The 23,707-nt window shown below is 37.4% G+C and overlaps 1 protein-coding gene across 1 annotated transcript in view; it reads left to right on the top strand.

The window, feature by feature from the left end:
• L3MBTL3 (L3MBTL histone methyl-lysine binding protein 3) overlaps window positions 1-23,707 on the top strand; it is an 82,796-nt gene that overhangs the window by 24,422 nt on the left and 34,667 nt on the right. Inside the window, exons 4-11 of the mRNA XM_080615766.1 lie at window positions 365-524; window positions 1,491-1,629; window positions 3,113-3,197; window positions 5,508-5,599; window positions 9,378-9,482; window positions 11,051-11,186; window positions 15,657-15,748; window positions 16,303-16,454. Coding sequence (XP_080471892.1) covers window positions 365-524; window positions 1,491-1,629; window positions 3,113-3,197; window positions 5,508-5,599; window positions 9,378-9,482; window positions 11,051-11,186; window positions 15,657-15,748; window positions 16,303-16,454 — 961 coding nt within the window. The remainder of the gene's footprint in view (window positions 1-364; window positions 525-1,490; window positions 1,630-3,112; window positions 3,198-5,507; window positions 5,600-9,377; window positions 9,483-11,050; window positions 11,187-15,656; window positions 15,749-16,302; window positions 16,455-23,707) is intronic.

Below are 23,707 nucleotides of genomic sequence, written 5' to 3'. Positions count from 1 at the left end.
CAGGTCAAAAATGAGGCATGTCAGCAGGAGGTGAGATGATGGGTTCCATGCAGTGATGGCTGGGTAGTCAGTGCGGTGCCTTTCACAAAATTCACTCCTTCCACAAGTAGTCACATCAAGGAGTGTCAATGTTTCACTGATTGCAGAAGCATGAAATCGGTGGATTCCTCTCTCTTGTGTTGCAATATGAAAGCCTAGTTTCCTTGTCAGGAATATGAATCCCATACAGACACTAACTCCCAGTTCTTAATTCTAACAAGAGTGGTGTGACTTCTGTTTTCCTGTTTGCTTAGTAAGGCCTGCTGAGGATGGTTGGAAATGTGTCACCTCTGTCTAAGTGAAGTTATTTTTTTTCATTGTACAGCCTTTTCAGAAAAGACAGGGATCCCCACAAGGTTGAAGGAAACTGCAAAAATGGATGGACTTGTTTTCTGTGAAAACTGTTACCACTATGGTACCATAGAAGAATTTGTTCCTGAAGGAAAGTTTTGCAGCCAGAAATGTGCCCAGCAAGTAAAAAACAAGTAGGTGCTTTTATAATGCATAGAAACAAAGAATTTGGCATAAATGCAGCATGAAATCAAAGGGAGATATTAAGCAGACACATTTTGGTGAATTTCTGTTGGTTTCTAATGTTCTTCCACTGTTTTTTATGTGCATGCATTAACAGTATTTGGTTTTGTCTAACACTGATGTTGAAGGCAGTCTTTTTTGCTCAGTGTGCTGTGTTCTACTGGCAGATAAAGTGGTAAAACAGTCTATGGGATGCATGAATCAGTGTCAGACTCCCACCCTGTTTCATAATCATGAGAATTAAGATAATCAGTAATGAGATGGTTGGTGTGGTAATTAAGTGCAAGAGCTATGTTATAGATGACAGTGAGTGAAAACATGGACATACTGTAGTTTCTCAGTTCCTTTTAGCTAGTGCAGTTCGTCTCTTCATAAAAGAAGGCTTGTGTTAGTGTGCCCGTTTTGTATTATATATTACTGCATTATGGCAGTTTTTAACATCTATGATTTTTTTTTTTTTTTGTGCATTTTCCTTCATTTTTAGCTAATTGCTTTGAAGTTTTCTGTTCTGATTACATGTTTAGCAATTTGTACATCACATACCAACTTTCTCCAATTGGATTTTTCAGTCTTAACAATTACCTTTGCTTTTCTGTCTGTAAACTGCCCTGCAGTCCTAAGCATTTCACAGTTTGCTTCTCCGTGAGACTTTATGGTACATGGGAAAAGACACACTGTTTAAAACATGCAGAACTTGTTCAGTCTAAGCTGACAGCTTTCTTTCTGCAGTTGCTATTGTGTGTCTTTCAGATTAGTTCATCTGACAGATGTAATTTCCAGTAGCATTTCTAAGAATATATTTGGTATAATACTCTGGAACCAACTTGACCTTCAGATTTCCTCACTGTTTACTTGTTTTATGAATATGAGAAGTGAAATAATATTGGCTTTGTGTCATTGTGTTACTCTTGTAATAGAGAACCAAAGGAGGAAAAGCCCAGTGTGGAATGCAATGGGGAAGATGATTCCAAAGGCATTCGGAAAAGAAAAGCAAAGTTGCCTCTCAGAGAAGAGTCCAGGGATAATGGGGAGAAGAAAGAGAATCCTGATGAAACTGTTAGTATGCATCATAAACCCATTCCTGCAAGTATTTCAGTGGGAGTTTTGCCTTATATTGCAATGTCAGTAACTTCATCAGTCTGCAAAGAGAAGTGACGGCATCACTCTGTCAGCACCACAATACCTAGTTGATTCACTCACCAATTTAGTTATGCCTCATCAGTAAATTGTAATTATTGACAATGAAGTGATAAGAGCTGGTTTTGAACTCTTTTGCTTCCTTTTGTAAGAAAAGAACAAAAAGAATTTAAAGGAAAAATGATACTAACCTAGACTTGTTATATGTTCAGCATAGAAAAATAGGAGTACATACTTGCCATTACCTGTCACTTTGTCACTCTGCACATAAATAAATGACTACAGACCAACAATTTATTTACAAAGAAAGCTACATTGCACTTAGGAAGAGAATAGTTTTGATTTTCTTAGTGTAATTTGCCTTAGAAAATCGTGGATAAAGATATGATTCTGGTTTATGTTAGTATAATGTCTTCTGGGGTACCTTTTGGTTTTTTCCTTTTGCTTTTATTCTTAATTTTAGAATTAAGTTATCACAGTATCTTCCTGTAATGTTTGTTTTCCTGCAATATTTGTTTTCTTCCCAGTAGCTCTGATACTGCTGGGAGGAGCACAATTTTGAGGGAGAAGGGGAGAGCTCTGGAAGTGCCAAGTTGTCAAAAGGCTGAAGACCGGAGGGTTGTTGGAAGGGAATTTGTAGCTGTCTGTATAACAGTGTCTTAGGCAAAAGTCAGGGGACACTTCTGTTGCCTCCATGTGTCTGCCTTCCTAAATGGGTACTTAGTCTCTTCATCTATTCAGCAGTTAACAAAACTGTCAATACACAAACAGTGAAATAAATAAAAAGGATCAGTGCCATTTTATAGTTAGTAAAGCAATTGTACATTTGAAAAGAACAGACTAAAGCTGTAAGAGGTTTTCCTTTAAATTATTTTGGAAGCATGAATATACCAAAAATACTGCTATTTGTCTCTGGTGCATTAAGGCCTGCTGCAGGGTTTCGGATCTGTCCCTGGTCTAGACATGGCTGGCTGGCTCAGTGCTGGGCATTGAGAGTCCTCTGTCATTTTCATTGTGTTTGCTGTGATTTGTCAGTGATGGCTTGCTTTGTTTTTATTAGACATAGAATCGTAGAATCATAGACTAGTTAGGGTTGGAAAGGACCTTAAGATCATCTAGTTCCAACCCCCCTGCCATGGGCAGAGACACCTCACACTAAACCATGCCACCCAAGGCCTCATCCAACCTGCCCTTGAACACCGCCAAGGATGGAGCATTCACAACCTCCCTGGGCAGTCCATTCCAGTGCCTCACCACCCTCACAGTGCAGGTTTGTTTGAGCAGAGAGCTATGTCAGTAGCCATTTAAATGCAGTCATAGTTAAACATTGAGTGTCTCCGCTTTTACTGTACTAGACTTCTGAACTAATGATGTTACTCTATTTTTTTTTTTTTTAATTTAGGAAGACAAACCTGAAGGAAGGATCTTGAGAGTCTCACAGAGAGCCAGGAGAAAAAGAAAAGGGGAAATAACAGTTTTGAAGCAAAGTAAGTTATATTACAAAATAAAAATCTCAGCTATCAATTCTTTAGGTAATATCCATCTCTTATTGTGAATTGCCAGCGTTGTTTGACTGAATTTGTATTCCCTATTGAATACATTTTTTTTTTTCCAGTTCAGTTCTGTAAAAAGAAAGCATTAGTGTTACTTATAGCAATTAAGTTTTAAGGACTGAAAATTTGCAAGAGCCAAGAGAATTATGGGGAAAAACCCCATCACTTGGAGATTGATTACCTTTTACAAAGAACCAGTTTATATACCTCTGGCACAGTGGAGGAGGATATAGTGAGTGTAAGTGTAATTGATACACATTTTAGGGATTTTTTTCATCCTTCTAAAGAGTGTCAATATTAAAGGGAATCAGGCCCATTTTGTTCACAGATGTTGAAAGACATGTATTAAAGTGGAACTGAAAGTTTACTTTTGTTTCCTTGGGGATCAATTTTGTATCTACTGTATGTGCTGGAAGGAGATACATTAGTAGAACTGTTTAGAAATAATTGCTGTAATCAGTCCAAAGGGACATACACTGCATCAAGCGGCATAATAAAACATATTTTAAATGAGTGCAGTTTTTTCAAGCTGATACTTTTAGGAAGAATGAGAGAATCAGTAGCTATTATACCTCAGTGGTACACCAAGCACAAACCTACATCTTGCCCTGCAAAGTGTTTCTTATGGTAGACTGGGAACCATTACCAGAAGTTGCCGGGCCACTAATCATCACAGAGCTCCGAACAGCTCTGCTGCACACTAGGCAGATGAAATACTGATTGAAGATGCAACACATAAAAGTTATGGAAGATCCCCCACGAGATAGAATTGCTCCTGAAATAAGAATATTATTTCTACAGTTGTTTCCAGAGCTGAGGTGTGATAAGAAGCTTGTGAGATACAAGCACAAAGCTGATGCTCTATGAGAATCACTGCTGTCCACTGACAATGATCCGTACAGATTTCTTCTGTTTGTTTTTATTTGGGAAAATGTCAGTTCAGCACAAGAGACTTGGAATAAAAGGCCAATTTATATTCAGAACCAAGCACATAACTGTATTGTGCTGAGCAACACATCTTTTAAATGGCGTAGATAAAAACTGGGTAAATCACAGATAAAAAAAGATGAATGTGCTTTAATAGTGTTGAGCGATCGCTGTCATTCTGAATTTTGTTATCTTTTGGTTACATTATCAGCTTTCTTCAGGAGAGTTTGGCATTGTTATTGTTATGGTTCATGTTTTAATCATAAAAGTACTTAGCCAGACTATTACTTAAGGGACTTACTTCTCTTCTGAGTAGTCCACGATCAGGATCGATCCAAAATCATAATGCGGGCTGTGAGGAATCCTCCTGGCAGCGTAAGCTTATGGTCAGAAATGCTAAGCTGCATGTGCAGAGGCAGCATTTTAGGTAAAGATCAGTAGAGCAGGGCGGAGGTGTATGAAAGTAGATACATACATGGCCAGCCTCACAAACCATTTGGTTTTGAAGTTCCTGGCTTTTGCTAGTGTACTTAGTGCCTTATTTTCAAGGCCTAAAAACTGTTATTCACTGACGTAACTGTAGCCAATATTAAGGTGGACTGTAACCAATATTACAATTTCCGTGCAAGTGTATGCGAGTATTCATACTATACAAGCAAACCTGAAACTGGAGATTGTTGTCATGATGGGGGGAAGAAAGCACTAGTGACAGTTTTGATGACTTGGAGAAATTACTGTTAAATCACTGCCTCTCCACCCAAAACCATCAAACTACAAAGATGGAGTAGGTTAAAAGCATTCTGAATAGGGTTAAAGAATTGAGTATTTCAACTGTGATCAAAAAAAACCCACATGTCACGAGTTCCATCCATTTGCAAATGCTTTCCTGGCAAAGAAATTCTCAGGAAAAAAATAAAATATTGAGCTACTTTGTGAGTTTAACTGGTCTTTTGACACATTGGCAAATTGCATATCTTAATGCTTCAAATGAGCAATAAGGGAAAAAGGATGGGGGACAAGACTTCATAAGTTGTTCTTGTCACCTGAAAGACCTCTTTCTTACTACTAATCAAATTTCTGTTGCTGGAAATCTTTCTATGCAAACCAGGAACCTTCATGTTCCGGGTGCTGTTAAACCTACAGAGCTACTTATTTCATAGAAATAAGTACTGAGAAACTCCATTAATGCATTTAATAAAATGTAGATTTGAGATAAGTGTATTATTAACTTTAAAATGTTGTTTAGGGTTTTTTGCTTTGTTTTTCTTCAGAAGTAACAGTTACAGAATTCTTTTGCTGTTGTGTGCTTCTTTACAGCTATACCGTCTAAAGGAAGGCAAGCATGGTGTTGGGCATCCTATCTGGAGGAAGAAAAAGCTATTGCAGTACCTACTAAGCTTTTTAAAGAGGTATGACATTCTGAAGTTTGAGTCAGCTACCTAAGATCACGAAATTTCTAGGAAATAATTAAAAAAACTTCATTTGGAGATTTTAAGATTCCCTGGGGAAAACCCTACGTGATTAAAATAATGCTATCCATCAGCAATCATCAGGGTAGTTGGAACATGTGAAATAAGTTGTCTTTCTTTGCTTTTTCAGAGAATTCTGTAGTTGCAGATGAATGCTGTCAACTGAGACTACAGAAAGCAGATGCTTTTCCAAAATCTGCAAGTTCTAGCCTTTCTTTCTAATCTCTGAAGCTAAGCATCTAATAACATACTCTCATTTTTTATTTATATCATTCTCTTCAAACATATTTAGAAAGGTGATACAAAGGTAATCTTTTGGCTTGTTGCTTTGATTATATTACCTGTCTTTTTGCACCTCCAGCTGACATATGTTATTACATTAGATACTGGTTTGACTTGTTCCTTTTTGTCTGTCATCTGACTGGATGTCACATAATCATCTCTTGCTTGTCCTTTGCTGGCTATGGTAGTCTTTGTCATTTCTCACTTCAGTGCTTTCTCTAGTGCTGCCTCTCTTGCTTGGAAGAGAATTCTGTACGCAAATTCACAAAGCTTTCATTCTGTTCTCATTTCTTGCAAAACGTGGCAAAACATGTGAACGTGTCTCAGCTGCTGTACTTCTGCTATGTATATCCAGTATTATTTTTTGATAATTCTGTTCAAACTTGTAGTCTGTTTCTTGTATCCATTTCTTAGTTTGCTTTATGCTTCAACTGTTAAATCTTTCGTGTAGAGATTAGCTTTTCAGTTTACATGTGCATGTGATGCTGACCTTTAATTGGTGCTTTTAGACATTACTGACATACAAAAATAAAGAACCAGGATTGCAATGTACAGAATCCATAGATTTGTAGGCACAAGAAGGACAGTTACCCAACCATCCTTAGTTATATACCCCTGTGCTATTTAGTGGTTGAAAATTTAAGAAGAAAAAGAATCTGGATATGTAGTGTCTCTGTCTAGAACGTAGATTTACAAAGCATTGCTCTGCCTCTCTGAAGTTCCATGAAATGCTCTTGGTGGCACACAGGCATATACCAGCCTTTCTGGGCACTGTAGTGGTAAAGTCTGGAGTTACATGATGATGTACTGTTTCCTTTATTTTTCTCCACAGTGTACCTTTCTCATTCAGTGCATATTATTTCATTTTTTTTTTTTAAATTCTTTAGCCCCTGGGTAACTCTAGGGTTTTATATAGTGTGCAGTATTTAAAGTGTGTAGTGAAGAGAGAATTGTTAATAGCACTCAGAAGTGTCCAGGTAATTTTTTACAGATGCACAAACAAGCCACAGGAACAGGTAAGTTAAAAAAACAAAGCAAAATAAAACAAACCCAAAAAACCAAAACCCACAAAAAACCAACAAAAAAAAAAAAGCCTGAACCCCACACATCACCACTGATTTTGAATCATCGTTTTCCATTTGGATTGTGAGAATTATTCTTTTTTTTTCCTCTATTTTTCCAGTTCGAAAGCGGTACTTTTCATGGTGTTTTTTCATATCCTTAATTAGGAATGGTCAGGGTAACAGAGTCCTTGCCATTTTTTGGTACTTAAATCTTACAGTTATTTCTAGGCTGTGACTGACAAGCTGTTTCTGCTTCAGTAAAAAAATTATTGACCCCTGAATTTTCATTTTTCAATCCCCAGCTCCCCTCGTGTAATCTTTTGGGGTTTGTATATGTTCTTGCACCATACATAAGCATTTGTGATCCTTAGTTTGCCATCTCCTCATTTGCTGACTGACAGTACATTTACTCTTATTTTATTCTTGTATCTGTCCTTAACAAAGTATCTTTAAATGTTTTTGTGAAGGTAATGTGTGATTACTAAGTTTGCCATAACTTTATCTTGGGTGATGTACTGAGAATAATGCACAAAACTGAAATCTCTTGAAGAATGTTAAAGTTACTAGTCTTCTAAAAGTTGCCTGTTATTTTGCTGTAACAGAAAAACAGATTGTGTTGCCTTAGAAGTTTTAGATTTGATAATGAAAAGAATAGTGATTAATTCATGTCTTAAATTTTAGGAAATACCTGTGTGATAATGGCTTAATTTTTAGTGTTTTGTTTGTAGAATTTTGTAGTGTTTGTACAGTAATGTTTATTATAATAATGAAAGGATAAACACATTTTTGACCTTTTAACTGTTTCCTTTCTTTGTAATTTTATTTGTGCTTGCTTTAGCAAAATGTCAGTTACATTTTTTGCTATTGTTCTGCAGTGTGTCAGTATTTCTAGGATTTCAGTTTTCCAGAGTTTTTTTATCTGTGAAGTGTTTACAATATAGATGACATTAACTGCAAGTCTGTGTACCAAGGTGAACTTTAAAAATTTGAGTTTATTAATGTAAAAAAAAAAAAAAAAAAAATGCTCTGCTTTCACATTTCACATTTCCTCTGGAGGAAGTATCTCGAATTATGCACAGTGTAACTTCATTAAACATTCATTGATAATAAAGAAGTATGGTGATGTTTGAATGAAATAACTTCTCAAATGCATGTTCTGCAGTCAGATACTCCGATGCTTTAACTGAGGTCTACAAAACTATCTAAGCTATTTTTAGATAGGGACTTAGAGCTGTGGTTAAACATCTATTAGCTGGCCACTTTAGGCTGATTTAAACTAGTCTGGTTCTCCATTTCCTTTCCCCTTGACTGTATTCCTGCTCTTGTGCCATGCACTGCTTTTTTTTCTCCTGGGTTTATTATTCAGTTATAGCAGTTGCAGCCAAAGCCACCAAAGAGAGGATTTGCTTCCTTCTGAGTAGGTGAGACCTCTCTGAGTACCTCCCTTGGTACTATTCTCTTTCCATTGACTGCAAAGATACTGCAGGTGGCTAGGGAGCATGCATAGCTTTTAGGCAGGAACAGAAGGTAGGAGTGGCATATAAGATGCTTCTCCCATATTTTGCTATAACCATTTGGGACATAAAACTGGCTGTGAATTTGTTAACCTGTGGAAAGAAACTCTCTTCAGTTTTAGTTATTTTTCTGGTAATCCCTCCAATTTAACATTAATATCCTTCTTTAACAGAGGGCAGGGAGCATGATACATGGGATGCTGATGCCTTCCAATTGAAAAAACTGTTCTGCTTAGCATTGTTTTCACTTCATCTTCTTTGAAAGATATTCCTCTGGGTTTGTTGTAATGGGTTACAAGGGTAGTCATGTTCCTGTGATGCAAAAGTATTCCTGAAAAACTAGCTAATCTGGACTCAACATATAAAGAGGAAAATGGCATCAAAGAGGCCATCCCTATATACAAACAATGTTTCATATTTCTGCCATACAGCTCATTTTTCATACCCTGAGATGTGGAAATTAAAAGGCAAACTATAGCATCATCGTTATTATAATAGGAAAGATGACAAAAAGGTGTCAAAATGTTACTAAGCAGGCTGAAAAAATCAATGAGTACATTGTTAAAATGTTTTATTGACAACTAGTGAAAGAAGTTGAGGGTAAATGATGTCACTTTTTTTCCCTTAATTAACCTTTTTGCTAACTTTTTAAATTTTCTTACATTCTCTCAAGTTTTAAGTCGTTCTGGTATCAAGGTGGTTTTTAAACAATCATTCTCTCTTTTCCACTGTATTTTTAAAAATACAAAACTTACTTTACAGTGATTTATGAATAAGAACCATTGTTCTTTTGCTTGTAAAGATATTCTTTCTCTTTTATAGTTTCAGAAGTATTGAAACTGTTCTTTTTCATTGTAGTATCAGTCTTTCCCATACAACAAAAATGGATTCAAAGTAGGGATGAAGCTGGAGGGTGTGGATCCTGAGCACCAGTCAATATACTGTGTTCTCACAGTGGCTGAAGTAAGTAGAGGCTGCGAGCAACCATGGTGTGCAATTACAGGAGAGACTGAACCAAACCAGCAGTAGCTGAAAGAGCTCATTCAACCCTAACAAGCAGACAGAAATTGTATGTGGGAAAATGGTTTTTAACTTAATAATGATGTATTAAATTTACCTGACAGGCATGTAAAGACTATCCAATGCCATACAGCAGTGACTGTTTACATGTATTTAACGTAAGCATCTAGAAGAAACAGCATTACACTAGTTGGACGATGTGTGATTTTTCTGTAATCCTGTAGTTTAGATCTATATTTAAAAGACAAAGTAAGCAGGAAAACATAAGTTGACACCTGATATATAGTAGTTTTATAGACGTTTGAAAGCATTTGCACTTTCTTGTATTGCAGTTGCACTAATTTTTCCAGGCTGATGGCCTCCAAAATTGCCTGTATTGGCAACTTCTACAAGTTAGTATACAATATAAACAGTATACAATATATACAATATAAATGCAGTTTGTGGTTTTGCTACACTTTATGAAATATTTTTTCTCAGGGCTAGCTTCTTTGCTTTTAGTAGTATAAATGAGAACCTGTTTTTCAGTTACATTTTATGTGTCTGTCAAACATACCTTATTAGTTTTTAAATAGTTTAACCAAGGATCCTTTTTTGGTTTTGTTTTGTGAATTAAAACATGGAAACATTAAAATTAGAATTAAAACAGGGGTAGGTAGGTACTGTGTCACTGTATTCTAGGCAATAGCAGTTTTGCAGTTAATATTTTAATAGCCTAGGCTTTTGTGTTCTCATTTCTGGATCTCTTCATGGCCCATAGTCATATCCCATTTCTGTAGATGTCTGTTACGTTTTCTTGAGGATGTTATGTCAGTAGATGGGTGACCTGGATTCCACAGAATTCTGAGATGGCAAACTGAAAGTTATGTCAGAGTATAAATTAAATACAAAACAGGGTGACTTTGATGTCAAGAGATTTTCACTGGTGACTGTCATAACTCAGGAAGATGTGGAGAATTTTTGCGCAGAGAATTTTTGCCATTTTTCTCTTCCTCTCAGTGGTTAACTTATTACTTATTGAAATAATGAAGGTTATGGGTGATACTTCCACTTACTTCTCATCTTCAGTGTTCTCAGTATCTCTCTGGAGAGCCTGTTGAACATAGTTATTACTGAGTGCTCCCTTGGATATTAATTAATTGGGATAGCTTGAGAGCATCATTATCTGTGCTTTGTCCATGATTGTATTGGATGTATTCATGTTTTTCTGTCAGGTTTCTGCTTTGTTCTGATGTTGGGTTGAACAGTTTTCAAGTTTTTAGACAATAATGGCAACATCTAGCTTTTAGTTAATTCTTTTTACTGGACGAAGAGGCACTCAGACTTGAGAATACTTTTGCTTTTTTATTCTTTTTATCAAATGAATTGATTCATCCAGTATTGACTTTAGCGGAAGTAAAAGGCTGACTGAAAACACACTGTTGTTATACATAATACTTGAACAGAAGCTGTTGTGTGGTGGACAAACATTTTAAAACACAGTGTTGTATGTTGTACGTTCTTGCGTTTAGGTTTGTGGCTACAGAATACGGCTCCATTTTGATGGATACCCAGATTGTTATGATTTCTGGGTGAACGCTGATTCTTCAGACATTCATCCTGTTGGATGGTGTGAGAAAACAGGTCACAAGCTTCATCCACCAAAAGGTATTGTTTAATTGAAATGTGTGGGTTTCTCATAGTTCTGAGATTAAGTCTGCCTGTATAGTACTGTAATTTTTATTTTTGGCAGAAATGTTTCAGTTTAGTCAGAGTATTTGAACGTGGCAAATTAAACTCTTAAAGTCTTGTTTAAAATCTGAAGGTTGAAATCCTACCTTTTTTATTTGGTGGAAATTCATAGAAAACAAAATGAACTGTAAGAGTCACTCATAAGGCATTAGGAAAGAAAGTTAAGCAGTAAACCTAGACCCCAAATGAATGTTTATTGCAAGTAAAATGGCAGCTTTCTGGTGACATGTATGCTTAAATTGACATCTCACAGGCAGCTGAGAATCCTCTAGTGGAAAGTCTTAGGACATTTGCATTACTAGATACTGATCGTCATTATTGTACATGTGTTGGCACATACCAATAAAGATTGCGCTCTTTCCAAAAAGAGTAAGCTTGAAATAGAGGTGAAAAGAGGAATGAACAGATAAGGATGGAGAAAAAAGGGTAAGACTACAAGCCTGAAAGTGTAATTTGTACATAGCTTATGTAAACGGTGTGCAAGTGTTGAAATACGTCATTTGCTCATGTAACTCTTTAATTTTGGCAAATGGAGGGCATTTGCACTGAACTGTACCAGGAAAAAGGGATTAATGGGCTTCCTTTTGAAACAGGGAAGGGAATATATGGGGATGAAGGGAGCAAATCCTAAAGAAAGGAGAGTGAGAAATAGATGAATGTGATGTTTTGACATTCACAGTTAAGGTAGAATAATGTGGTTTAGAAGGGCTGCAAAATGATGAGTGTACAGGGTCAAGAGGATGTGTTACGGAGGATTATAAAACTGGATGTAAGCACTCAAGTGTGAAAAGTGAGGGTAAAGCCACTGGAAGTGTAGAGTCATGGGGCCTGCCAGTGTGGCAGAGCATAGCGTTTTCCGGCTGCGCCTTGCAGGAATATGACTGAGTGTGTGCTGCTCATGCGTGCTCTGTGAGCTCAACTCTGGCTACAGGGCAGGGAGTGCTCAGTGCTGCCACTCCCGTGCAGGAGTATTGCTTGAGGTACAGTTCTGCATAACTGTGTAGGAATAGCAGTTTCTGAACATAAACTGGAAATTCTCACAAGGTTAGCCTCCACTGAAGTAGCAGGTTATATGTAGCAAATGGGTAGTCCCCAGTTGTAGAGTACTGATGTTATTAATAGCATACTTAGGAAGTTCTATATAATCTTTTCCGTCTTAAATGCCTGCTTTAGAAAGCTTCATATTTTGTTAACTGTGAATTACTGCTGCTGTGGGAAAGTTACTGACTTTCTCTGAGTCACTTTTATGAAACGTTTCTTTAGTTTCTCTTCTAGTTTTAAGCTGGTGGGAAGATTGTTCTTTTCTGTTTATTTTTTTCAGCATACTGAAGCAGTGAATGAGGTCTTTCACTTAGGAAAGTCGTGGAGCCTGTCAGAGGTGTTGAGGGAGACAAGTTGGGGGGTATATGAAAGTGATTGTGAGGAATCTGGTTGTTATCCTGCACAGCCATGTACTATCTCCAAGTCATATTCTTGACTCTGAATAGCAAGATTGTTCTCTAATATTTTTATCTAAGACCTGCAAAATATTGTCGCCTCTGCATGGTTTGGCTGTTGCTTCACCTCTGTGGTAAACAATTTTATCATTGATGAGATATGGTTTGAATGCAAAACCTGCTTTTGTACTCAGGGATTTCTTCAACTGGCCCAGTGCAAGCTTACCTTGCATGTGGGATGAAAGAACAAGCAGCATTGGAGAGTCATGTGTTGGAAGGAGGCTGAGGGCAAACAGCTGTTCACTAGTTATACATACTTTTTCTAGTTTTACTGATATTTGTGGAGTTCTGTTATTCCAAGGGGATGGAGAAGATGCTGATCTTAGGTTGTTTGGGCTTCTTGTGTGTTTTTATTGGGTTGGACAGATTGCTTAGATTTTTCTGTGGTATAACATTTTAATGATTTCTCTTTAGTGCTCACTGCAAATCATATGGATGCTAAAACTATGCTAGTTATGACATAGGGCACCATATCTTACATAAAATACCACTTCAGAGAAGAACTCAAAGGTTTGCATTAGTAGCCATTCATTTTACAGATATAATTCAAATTTATGACCTTCATAGTATAAACCACAAGCAGTCTGGAACCTGGTGGCCTGAGAAAGGAGCAGGGAATCGTGGCTGCTTTTCTGTGCAGTGTGGCCCTGGTTAATCATTCCTGCAAGCTTGGACAGAAGTGTCCTGCTTCACAGGAGTGGGTTGTAAGGTGGGTATATGCTCAGGGGCATTTGGAGGCTCAGTAACTGACTCCTTGTTTTCTGAGTGGTTTGAAAGTGGGTAACTTTCCAAACAAGCATAAATTGATCTTTCCTGGTGAGGGTTCTGAGGCTATTTTATTGTCATGGGACAGGACTGTGGAGGGTGAGAGGGATATGAGAATGAAAGAATATTATTCTAGATGTTTTCTGATAGATATTACTATTGTTGTTTATTAAAACAGAAAGGATGGGTAAGTCTTAGTACCTTGCAGCAGGATGTCTCCCATCCCTGTGGCAGCAGAGGCAACAGGTGGCTGCTGCTGGGCTGCCAGCAGGCACAGGGGGGTGGAGCAGCAAAACTGAACTGGGCTTCATGGGAAGGAAAAAAAGATGGTGTTTCAAAATGCTGTTTGTTCTGTGTGCACAGGAGGTCACATTTCTGTCTCATGTGGGTGAGGCCTGCAGAGAGGGAATGGCTGTGTGAGTGTTCCTAGAATTATCACAGGCTCTGCTGTGATAATACTGGTTTTGCCTGAACTGGCCAAGAATCATATAGATGCAAAAGGGAGAATTTGGTGCAGCAGAGGCTGCATGATCTTCTGAAAACACTTTAGAGGAACTGCTCTGCAGTCAGCAGAGAGCGGAAGAGCCTTGAAAACTAACTGTCACCAAAGGTCCCAAAGTAAAAAATTTCATTGACTATTCTGTATCTATAGTGACTAAATTGAATTCACCTTTGGCCCTTTTTGATAGATGAGGTAGGAGCTAGAGATCTCCCTACCTCACTTAGCAACAGAAAGAGCCCCTTGTCCAGAAACTCTTTCATGGTCTACTGAAGCCAATTCTTTTTCCATGGACATTGTCCAGGTATGAGTACCTGATCTCATCACACACACAGTAGGTAGGAGTTTTATAGTGTCTCCTGTGAACTTTGCGTCAGATTTGAATATCCTCTAAAATTAGAAAGGGAAAATTAAAAGCCTCGATACCACATTCCTTTAAAAATGGTTACAGTTGATCTACAGCTATAGTGTATCAAGACGAGGCAATTGAAGTATAAAGAAAAGTACTGTTGTATGGACTTAGAGGTTAATGTATATTGGCTAGTATTTAAAATGATAAGTGGGAAAGCCAGATGCAGAGAGGGTGAAGGATTCTTTACTTGCAGTTCCTTGAAAAGTATGAGATTCTCTGCAGGTTAAACAGAGCAAATACGCCACAAATATGTCTGTGGCATATTTGAGTAACACTTCAAATAGTCAAGCGGTTGACACATTTCAGAAAAAGCAGTCAGTCACTGAAGTTCCTTGTGGTTTTGGTCTTGTTTTACTGCATTGTAACTTAGGAACTAAAGTAGATGTTTCTATAACTTATTTAACAGGAGAACACAGGAGGAAGACTATTTGCTTCCAACTCTTAGGATTGTTTTATAGATTAGAAGTACAAACTGTTCCTTGTGAATTACCTCATGCAGTTCAGTATAACTTGAATGAACTTCATGCAGTTCAATATATTACAAATATCTTATTTTTTCCTTAAGAAACTAGAAGGGGCTTGTTTTGAAGGTGATATCAAAACCAAACTGAAATCTCCTGAGTTCTTTCCTAGAGTTTTGTTTATATGACTAGTCTTCCTCCCAGATGAAAATTAGGCAGTTCAAATGAAAGTCCTAGACAACTATAAGAAATCAGTAATGTTCAGCTCAAGAAGACAGAGTTTAGTTTAGTTTCAGTTAGTTTAAAGAAAGCTTGACATTTTGGTAAGGAAGCTCAGCCAACCCTAATAAATGTGATTCCTCTTTGTAATACCAGATATTTGGTAAATAAAATATCTTTATTTTCCAAGTAGAAATAGAAAAGCTTCATCAACTTTCTTCTGAACTCTAGAAGTTCCTGTAAAGTGTGTCCTGCTAAAATTTCAAATAATCCAAATTGGCGCTCCCTCAGAGACTCATCGAGTTTATATTGAGGCAGAATTAATAGGTAGTTTTAAAGTAACTTTCCTCAACATGGTGATATAAAATTAGAATAAATAGTTAGTTGTACATAGTCTTTTCTGTTTTGAAATTTTAAGAAGCAGTTCAGAACTGGATGGGGAAAATAATTTCATCAATTGTGATCAGATCACCTTCACGCATCTTGTGTTTCATGCCTGTAATTTTTTGCCCTTCTTTTATGATCCTCATTTAGGATATAAGGAAGAAGAATTCAGCTGGCCCTCATACCTAAAGGCATGCAAGGCTCAAGCTGCTCCTAAATCACTGTTTGAAAACCAGAATGCAGTAAGTACTCACTTGTTACTAATAGCATGGAAAATTGCTAGTATGTTCATGTGTGTGGTACAGACTTGCAGCACATTTTTGTAGTGGCAGACTTGAAACCTGAAATTTAAGATAAAAATGTTTACAACACATACAATAACAACCTCCACTTCAGTTCACCTCTGCAATTCTGATCCATTAAGTTTTTACTAATTTGTTTAAATATCTGATCTGGTACATGCAGAAATAGTATATTAAATTAAATTTAAGACTTGTTGTTAGTACTGTGTCTTGCACCATAATGTTGTGGAACAAGCACAGTCTTCCAGAGAGAGTATCCAAGAGTTAAACCCAACACATTTAATTTTAACAGCGTTGTTTAGGGCTTTTTTATTTCAGAAACCATGAGTCTCTGTGTTTAAGCATCTGTCACATCAGCTAATTAGGCTGCTGCAACTCTGTTGTGGCAGCTAATTGTGAACCTTAGAAGTGACATGAATATATTGATTGTGAACACGGGGGTGATTTATGGATTTATAGTATCTGTTTTCAATTAAATCTCTTTCTCTATGTAGACAGTGATTCCGTCGGGATTTCGAGTGGGGATGAAGCTGGAAGCCGTAGACAAGAAGAACCCGACTTTCATTTGTGTTGCTACGGTAACAGACATGGTGGACAATCGTTTTCTGGTTCATTTTGACAACTGGGATGAGAGTTATGACTACTGGTATGATGTTTTTGTTTTGTATCTTACTGAGACATATCAGAAATGTGATAGCTTTAAGCACTATTTTCTGTGATACTTTCCAGACTGTTGATACAGTTACCATACCAACTTTTCTAGATTTGGGATCATGGCCACCAATGTATGTGGCCGACTGGAGGAATCAAATTTCCCATGTCAGGTTGCACATAAAAAAAATTCAAGATTGTGCTAAATGAGTATTTACATGTGCTGTTACATCGGAAGCTGTGGATTAATTTTTATGAACTGCATAGTATCTTTTTTAATTAGCTAGTATCTCTGAGATTGATAGCTTTAGTGAAGAATACACACCATGATAATGTGACTAACTGTACTTGGAATTAGGTTTACATATTGTTGTAAATTAAAAGAAAGGCTGCATTTTTTTCCTGAGATTCTTGATCCACTGACATTATTCAGACTAAAAGGTTACCATCTTCTGTAAGGCATCTGTAGTAGGAAGGCATTCTGTAGGCATTTATAGTTGCAAAATCTGGTTTGTCTTTTGTGTTCTACATTCCTGTGAAAACTGGGATCCTGTTATCCTGATCTGTGTTAGAGATTATGTTTCTGCATGTTGTATGGTGGAGGGGCTTTGTGTATCTATAAAGAGAAAGTCAGTGGAAGGAACAGGACATGCTATGAGCATAAAGATACTGAAGAAAGTTCAGGCTTTGTCTGTCACAGTGCAGGTTTGTATTTGCACTTGATTCTTCTTTTGGCAGATCATTTAGAGCAAAGTAATATATCTTACATTCTTTAAAGACTAAGATACTGCAGAACAGGTAGGGTATTGTAAGCCTACATCTTGGGTTTGGCAGTGGCAACTTAATTGTATAGCCAAGCGTGTAAAAATAAATGAAGAAAGTTTTCTTCATCTGTATACGATAACTGCTTTAGGCACTACATCAATGAGAATGATGTGAAACTGTTATGTAACTTCAAAACTTTGTGAGTCTCTCTCTTGAAATAATAATTGTATGAGCTGCATGACAAATTAGCTATAGGAGAGCTAAATTATTGAAGCAGCAGTGAAAAGGCATTTCTCTGAAGAGCTGAATATCAAGATAATTGGCCATTTGAGTCAGAGACCAGAAAGATAAGGGATTATTTCCATGAAGAAGTAACACAGAACATACATTTCCTCTACAAAGCAGCAGGAAACTGGGGACTGGGAAAAGGTATTCTGAATTTCCTGATATTTGAATGTTCACTAATAACAGTTTATGCCAGTAATTAATAATGAAAACAGAAGTTATGCAAGGCTTTTAGGGGAAACAATAACGCAATATAACCTGTAGTTTGTTCCATGGTAGCATAGGTATCTCTAAAACATTGCACTGTTGTATAGCAGACATACACTATATTTCAGGCTTGTTAATATTCCCGTGTCAACAGGAATTTTGTCCTTCAATACTCTCAGAAGAGGGGAAAGCACTTTTTAAGTACATAACCAGGCTTTACGTTTTTGTAGTCATAGTATTCTGAAGTGGGTTTTCTGAATTTCATCTGTAGAACACATGAAATAATACCTTGCTGAAGGATGAGGGAGGATTGAAGTGGAAAATGTATAGGTGTTTGAGAAATCACTGGAGTTGTATTTGTACTGAAGCCAAGCTGAAGATTTGTTCTTTTGATGAAATTGTAAAATACCTTTCTGGAAGGAGCAAGAAAATGATGCTGGAAATACTGTGCATTGAAATTAAATTCTGAGTGGCATGACCTGCCTCTGCATTGCTGTGATTGAAAACAAGAGTGAATAGAGGAGGGAAAGAAAATGGGGTTCTTTTGAATGGCACATGAAAATAATGGTTGAATGTCCAACAAAAAGAAAGCCTGGAAATGCATCCTGAATGCATCACACATTTTTAATTTTAGATACCAGGTTTGTAGGGGCCTTAAAATACCTTAGGTGCGTAAGTTTCACATATACCAACTGGTGTCTGTAACTAAAAATGAAAAGTTCTTCTGGGATTACTCCGAGCAAAGCCTCACAGCTTCCCTGTGCCTGCATATAAGTTTCAATTTCAGAATTATAATGATGTAATCTATGTACTCAGTTATTTTCAAGCAAGTACCTTTTGTTTTTCCGTATACATTTTGTGATTTAGTTAGTTTTGAGTAGATTGAACTTTTTCATTGAGGTTAAATATTTTTTCCGCTTTCTGGATAACTAAAAGACAGTTGACTGATTTTACTGGACTTCAAGCAACAGAAATTATTGTTATCACCTAAGCTTTTTTAGGTGTCAGGCTTTCAGCCTGAAGATAGGTAACTCTTCTTGACTTTCCCCAGGGTATTGGAAAATACATTAATGGTTGAAAATAAGTACCCTCGCTAGAATTAGTCATTACTACACTTTAATGCATGATGGTGATACTTTCTGGGCATTATAAATCCCATTAAATTGTCCTTTGGCAGTAGCTTTTAGAGGAAGAAAAGTGAACAAGATTGTGAAATTTAAGAGTCCGTCAGGAAGGAAATTTTTTACCTACATGATACAAGCTGTCAGGTCCTTTCCATCTGTCCCATCTTTTTCGATGAAACAATACTTGTTTTCGCGAGCCAAAGACATTCCCTCTTAGTGGTATTTCCAATTTTTCTTATGGTTCTCTGAGTCTGGAAATAGCATTTGGGAATCTTTGGGCTTGTCACTGCTTGCCCACAGGAGAGGTGGAGAGATGGCTGTGCTGAACATGCTGCAACCCAAACTCTCTGGGTTGGAGAGCTCTGGCTGCCCTCATCCTTGGCTTGGTCTGATCTTACCCTGCAGGGAAGGTGCTAGTCAGCTTTTGGGATCAGCGTATCAGGAGCGTGAGAAAATGTGATGTCTCATGCTTCATTCACCATTCTGTTCCTGTCTGTCTTGCATAGAAAAAAATTGTAAAGTGCATTGTGAAGACAAATCAGCTTTTGATTTTCTGAACCATTTTCTAATGTGTATGAGTTTTGGAGCAAGACTGGATTTTGGTTTGGGACTAAGAGGCCAGTTACACTCTCCACCAGCATTTGCTACTTTGCTAGCAGCCAAGTCCTAAAAAGTTGTGCTCTGCTTCTTTCTTTTTTGAGGTAATAACTTTTTTCCACTCTCTCATTTAAGAGGAATAATAGTTTTTGAGTGGTTATATTACATTAAAAAGAAAGTAAAATAGTCTTGAAGATCCATGAGACATAGTGCATGCTTTTAACTGTTTAAATGGATAATGGACTATTATCTGACCCTAAAGCTCTAAAATTTCATGCAAATCACCATGCTCCTGTCTTATTAGACTTTAAATGGAAAATACGTTAATGGGGCTTATATAGTATCACCTCTAGATGAATAATCTCATGGGCCATGTTTTGGGAAGTTCTGACCTAAAATAATACCAGTTTTATACTTGTCAATGATGAAATATTCTCAGTTATGCACTAGATGGGGCTGCAGAATGGTTTCTATGTTTTACTCTTTTTATACAGCTAGATGACTGACATGTCACAATGAAGAAGTTGTATAAGTAGCATTCTTGAGGGCATACTATTATTTATGGGCAAAATGCTTGTGTGTATGAACAGGTTTTAATAGATAACATTTTCATTGCAGGTTATGTTTACATTTAATAAAGTCAAAAACAAAATACCAAAAGTTTTGTTTCCCCAAAAGGGAAAATCAGATGTTATTGCAAAACAGAAAATGAGTATAATACATATAGCTTATTTTAAAGAAAATGGTTATTGCTGAACAAAACTTCTGTTCAGATCTTCGGGTGGACGTCTGTTTGGGGAAATATTTTTCTAGAATTGAATATTCATCCATCTCTCTTGATCTGAATGTAATGAGCTGTATATATGAAACAGATTTTGGGGAGAAATTAACAGGACAGATGAAAGCAAAAAATAGAAAAATGCTAAGTTGTCTTCCATACCTAAATCTTCCACTGGGACGTGCTCTTGTGCTGTAACTTAAGGGTTGTGGGACTGTGTACATGTTCCTTTCACACAGAGTGGTGCGTGTACCAGGGAGTCATACTGTCAGCTGCCCTCAGGTTTCCTTGTTGCAAAACTTCTCCCTGTCCTTTTACGTCATGTAGCTCTTCCCTACATTGATATCTTCTGTAAGATGTAGTTAAACTGCCCATAACTCAGTGGAACTGCAGCTTGTTCTGTCCCTCTGCATGGCTCTTTTAGGGGTTCACCTGGCACTCTGTGCTGCTTTTGGCTCCACTTCAGCTTCCTGAGTTAGCTTCAGTTTCCAGTATAGGTAATAGATGTGTTTTTCCGTCTGGATGTTCTGACATTACAAAAAGAATGGATAGCAAGCGACATGAATTGTGTGAACATTACAATCTTGCTTTATTAGTTGAGCATGTGTGTGTCTCCACTGTGTGGTAGAAGGTGGTGGTGCTCTGCTGAGGCCCAGGGGTAGATAGGTTTGGAGGTGTAAAATTCTTCAGCTCCAGCTAGTGGTGATAATCTTTTTTGGTCTAGCATGCATCCTCATAATTCATGGATCATTGTGTTTTATGAAGCATGTGACTCAGGTGATCTGCCTTCTGTTTTGAGAGAAAGGAGATAAAAAGCTGTGGGGCGTGGCAAATGGATTGTGAAAAGTCAGAGTAGTCTTTAGCATTCCAGCTGACATGTCTTGTGGTAGACCACTGTTGTTCGTCCAAACTAGATAATATATCCATGAAATAACACACATTAAAACATAATAGTTTTGTTTTAAACTGTATGTGACTTCTACTGATCTCTACTTCTTATTGTTAAATGGACTATTAGAAGCTAAAAGGCTGTGTGAAATCAGTAGGTAAAGATGGACTGTATGACCTGGTTTTGCTGGAACAGGGATGTTGGGGTTTTTTCCTGAAGCCACCATAGTTACAGGAGTTTCTTACAGGCTCATCTCTAATGGCTGGGTTTTTCTTTTAAAGCAAATCAGAATGTTTTGGATGTTTTATAGTGCTATTTTGCAGTGCTGTGGTGTGTAGCACTTGTTACTGCATGTTCCATGTTCACTCCCATTGCTGTAATGTCAGAGCATCTTCCAGGAGTGCATCTTTCATTGCAGCATATATTGGTCACTTGCTTCTTGAATCTTCAAGGCAAGAAGTGTGTGTAGTGGCATTACTTTTCTGAATTTTATAAAAATGTATGTTCAAACTATGCTTGAAAAAGCAAAACAGAACAAATGCATTTAGAAGGTTTGTCCTGGTAAGTGTTTTTACACATCTACCTTATTATTTTAATACAGTATAATCTTATAATAACATAGTGGCTCATGAGCATGCGTCTTGTTCGCAAATTTAACTCATGACACTTTTGAAAATAATTTGTGGACTTTACTCCAAAACATTTCAGGAAGTTAGAGGATACCTTATCCATGTAAAATTCTTCCATGTAAAACTCCAGCTTGAGAGGGATAGGACAGAGAAGTGCTGCCCCTCTTGCTTGTTAGCTTCTCTTCAGAGTTGCTGTAAAGTGAAAGGAGGAGGACAAAGGGAGTACGAAGGACTCATCTTTAATTTGTTTGGGGCAAAGCATTTCTAGGATTCAGATGCTGAATTTGAACAGTGGAAAATTATCACAGAAGTCCTCTTGCTTGCTTTTATCAGTGGCAACTTCAGTGATTTTGGGAGTAATTGCTGTGATACTATAAATACTAGTTACATACTGTATAGCTTTATATACTGTAGTAGGACAAAAGGTTGATTTTCTTGAAGTGAGTTGAATCCTTGGCTGCTGTCTGAGCCATTACAGAGTCTGTCAAAAGTAGGTTTTATCTGCTAGAAGTTGATCTGTTCAGCATCATTAAAAAGAAATACTAGCAGAGCTCTTCCATAAATAAAGCTGCAAGATAATTGTAGTAGGTTGGCCAATATTTTTCATCATTAGTGCTTGACTCTTTTCAGGTAAAAGGCTAGAGGAGTCCTTGTTATGTGTGAGTCAGTGCTTCTGAGACACCCATCCTGCATTTCTGTTATTGAGGTATACCTATACTCCATGCTGCATGTTAGACATCATGTAAGATTGCTTTTCAGATTTTTTAGAAATGATTGGTGTTATTGTGTGTATTCCAGATATGATGTTTTCCTTTGGTTTTCTTTTATGCAGCAGAGGTTGAAAACTGCAATGTGGGAGTAGCCCAGGGTTCAGTCTAGTCTTTTCTGTGTTGTTTCCCTTTGCAGTCCTTAAAACATGTTTCTGTTCAAGATCTGCAGACATACCATTTTGATCTGAGCCTTAAGATGTTAGTGCGCCTGCTGTTTTGCTTTCGACTTCCTTTTCTGTCATGCACAATTCATTGCACCTTCTTAGGTATTACAGATTATCAACATGGTATTTTTTTAAAAATATACATTACCACTGCTAATTAACAGAACTTAATTAATATGAACTTCCATCATGCTAATACTTTCTAGGTAGATACTGATAATGATAATGTTACAACAATCAGAGAGACCAGACCCGCTGTTTTGCCTTGTTGAGTTAGAAAGGAAAGGAATACATGTTGAACTCCAGCCTAATGGCTGACACATTGACTTGAGAGAGGGATTAAATAGAAACTGGATCAGAATGAGGGTTTCAGTATTTTATACAATGATTATTGTATATGAAGTAAGCATCTTTATGCATGGATGCACTCTGCTTTTTCTTCTTTTCTTTTTAGATATTTGAGAAGTATTTGGAAAGCAGCATTCAGCAGGAGGGAGAGACTGTTTCTGTTCAGACTGCTGCTTGGCCATTTAAGCTTGGTTTCTTGATCAGTGCCTGGGGAATGAAGATCTTAGCTACATCAGCTTACTCAGAATGCAGTTTATTGGCCTTGGTGGGTCCTTGGAGTGAGTGAGGCACTGGGCTCGTGGCCACTGGAGAGACGGAAATGCTGATGGCATTCTCCAGAAGAGAGAGGGCACATAGATGGGAACATTTAATGTCAGCTACTGAAGCGCCTTTAGGCTTAGGACGTAGTGTGAGAGAGAGCTAATGCACTGTAATGTTGAATTTAACTAAGTAAAGTAGAAATAAAGTGGGACAGACTCCAAGAGAAGTGAAGTTGGTGACATGGACAGTGGGATTGAGAGCGCTCTCAGCAAGTTTGCCGATGACACCAAGCTGTGTGGTTCGGTTGATACACTGGAGGGAAGGGATGCCATCCAGAGGGGCCTCAACAGGCTTGTGAGGTGGGCTGATGCCAACCTGATGAAGTTTAACCATGCCAAGTGCAAGGTTCTACACCTGGGTCGGAGCAATCC

The sequence above is a fragment of the Psittacula echo genome, assembly GCF_963264785.1.
Source record: "Psittacula echo genome assembly, chromosome: 4".
Taxonomy (NCBI): domain Eukaryota; kingdom Metazoa; phylum Chordata; class Aves; order Psittaciformes; family Psittacidae; genus Psittacula; species Psittacula echo.
The sequence above is the reverse complement of the archived record's forward strand: the minus strand, read 5'-3'. Positions and strand labels throughout refer to the sequence as shown.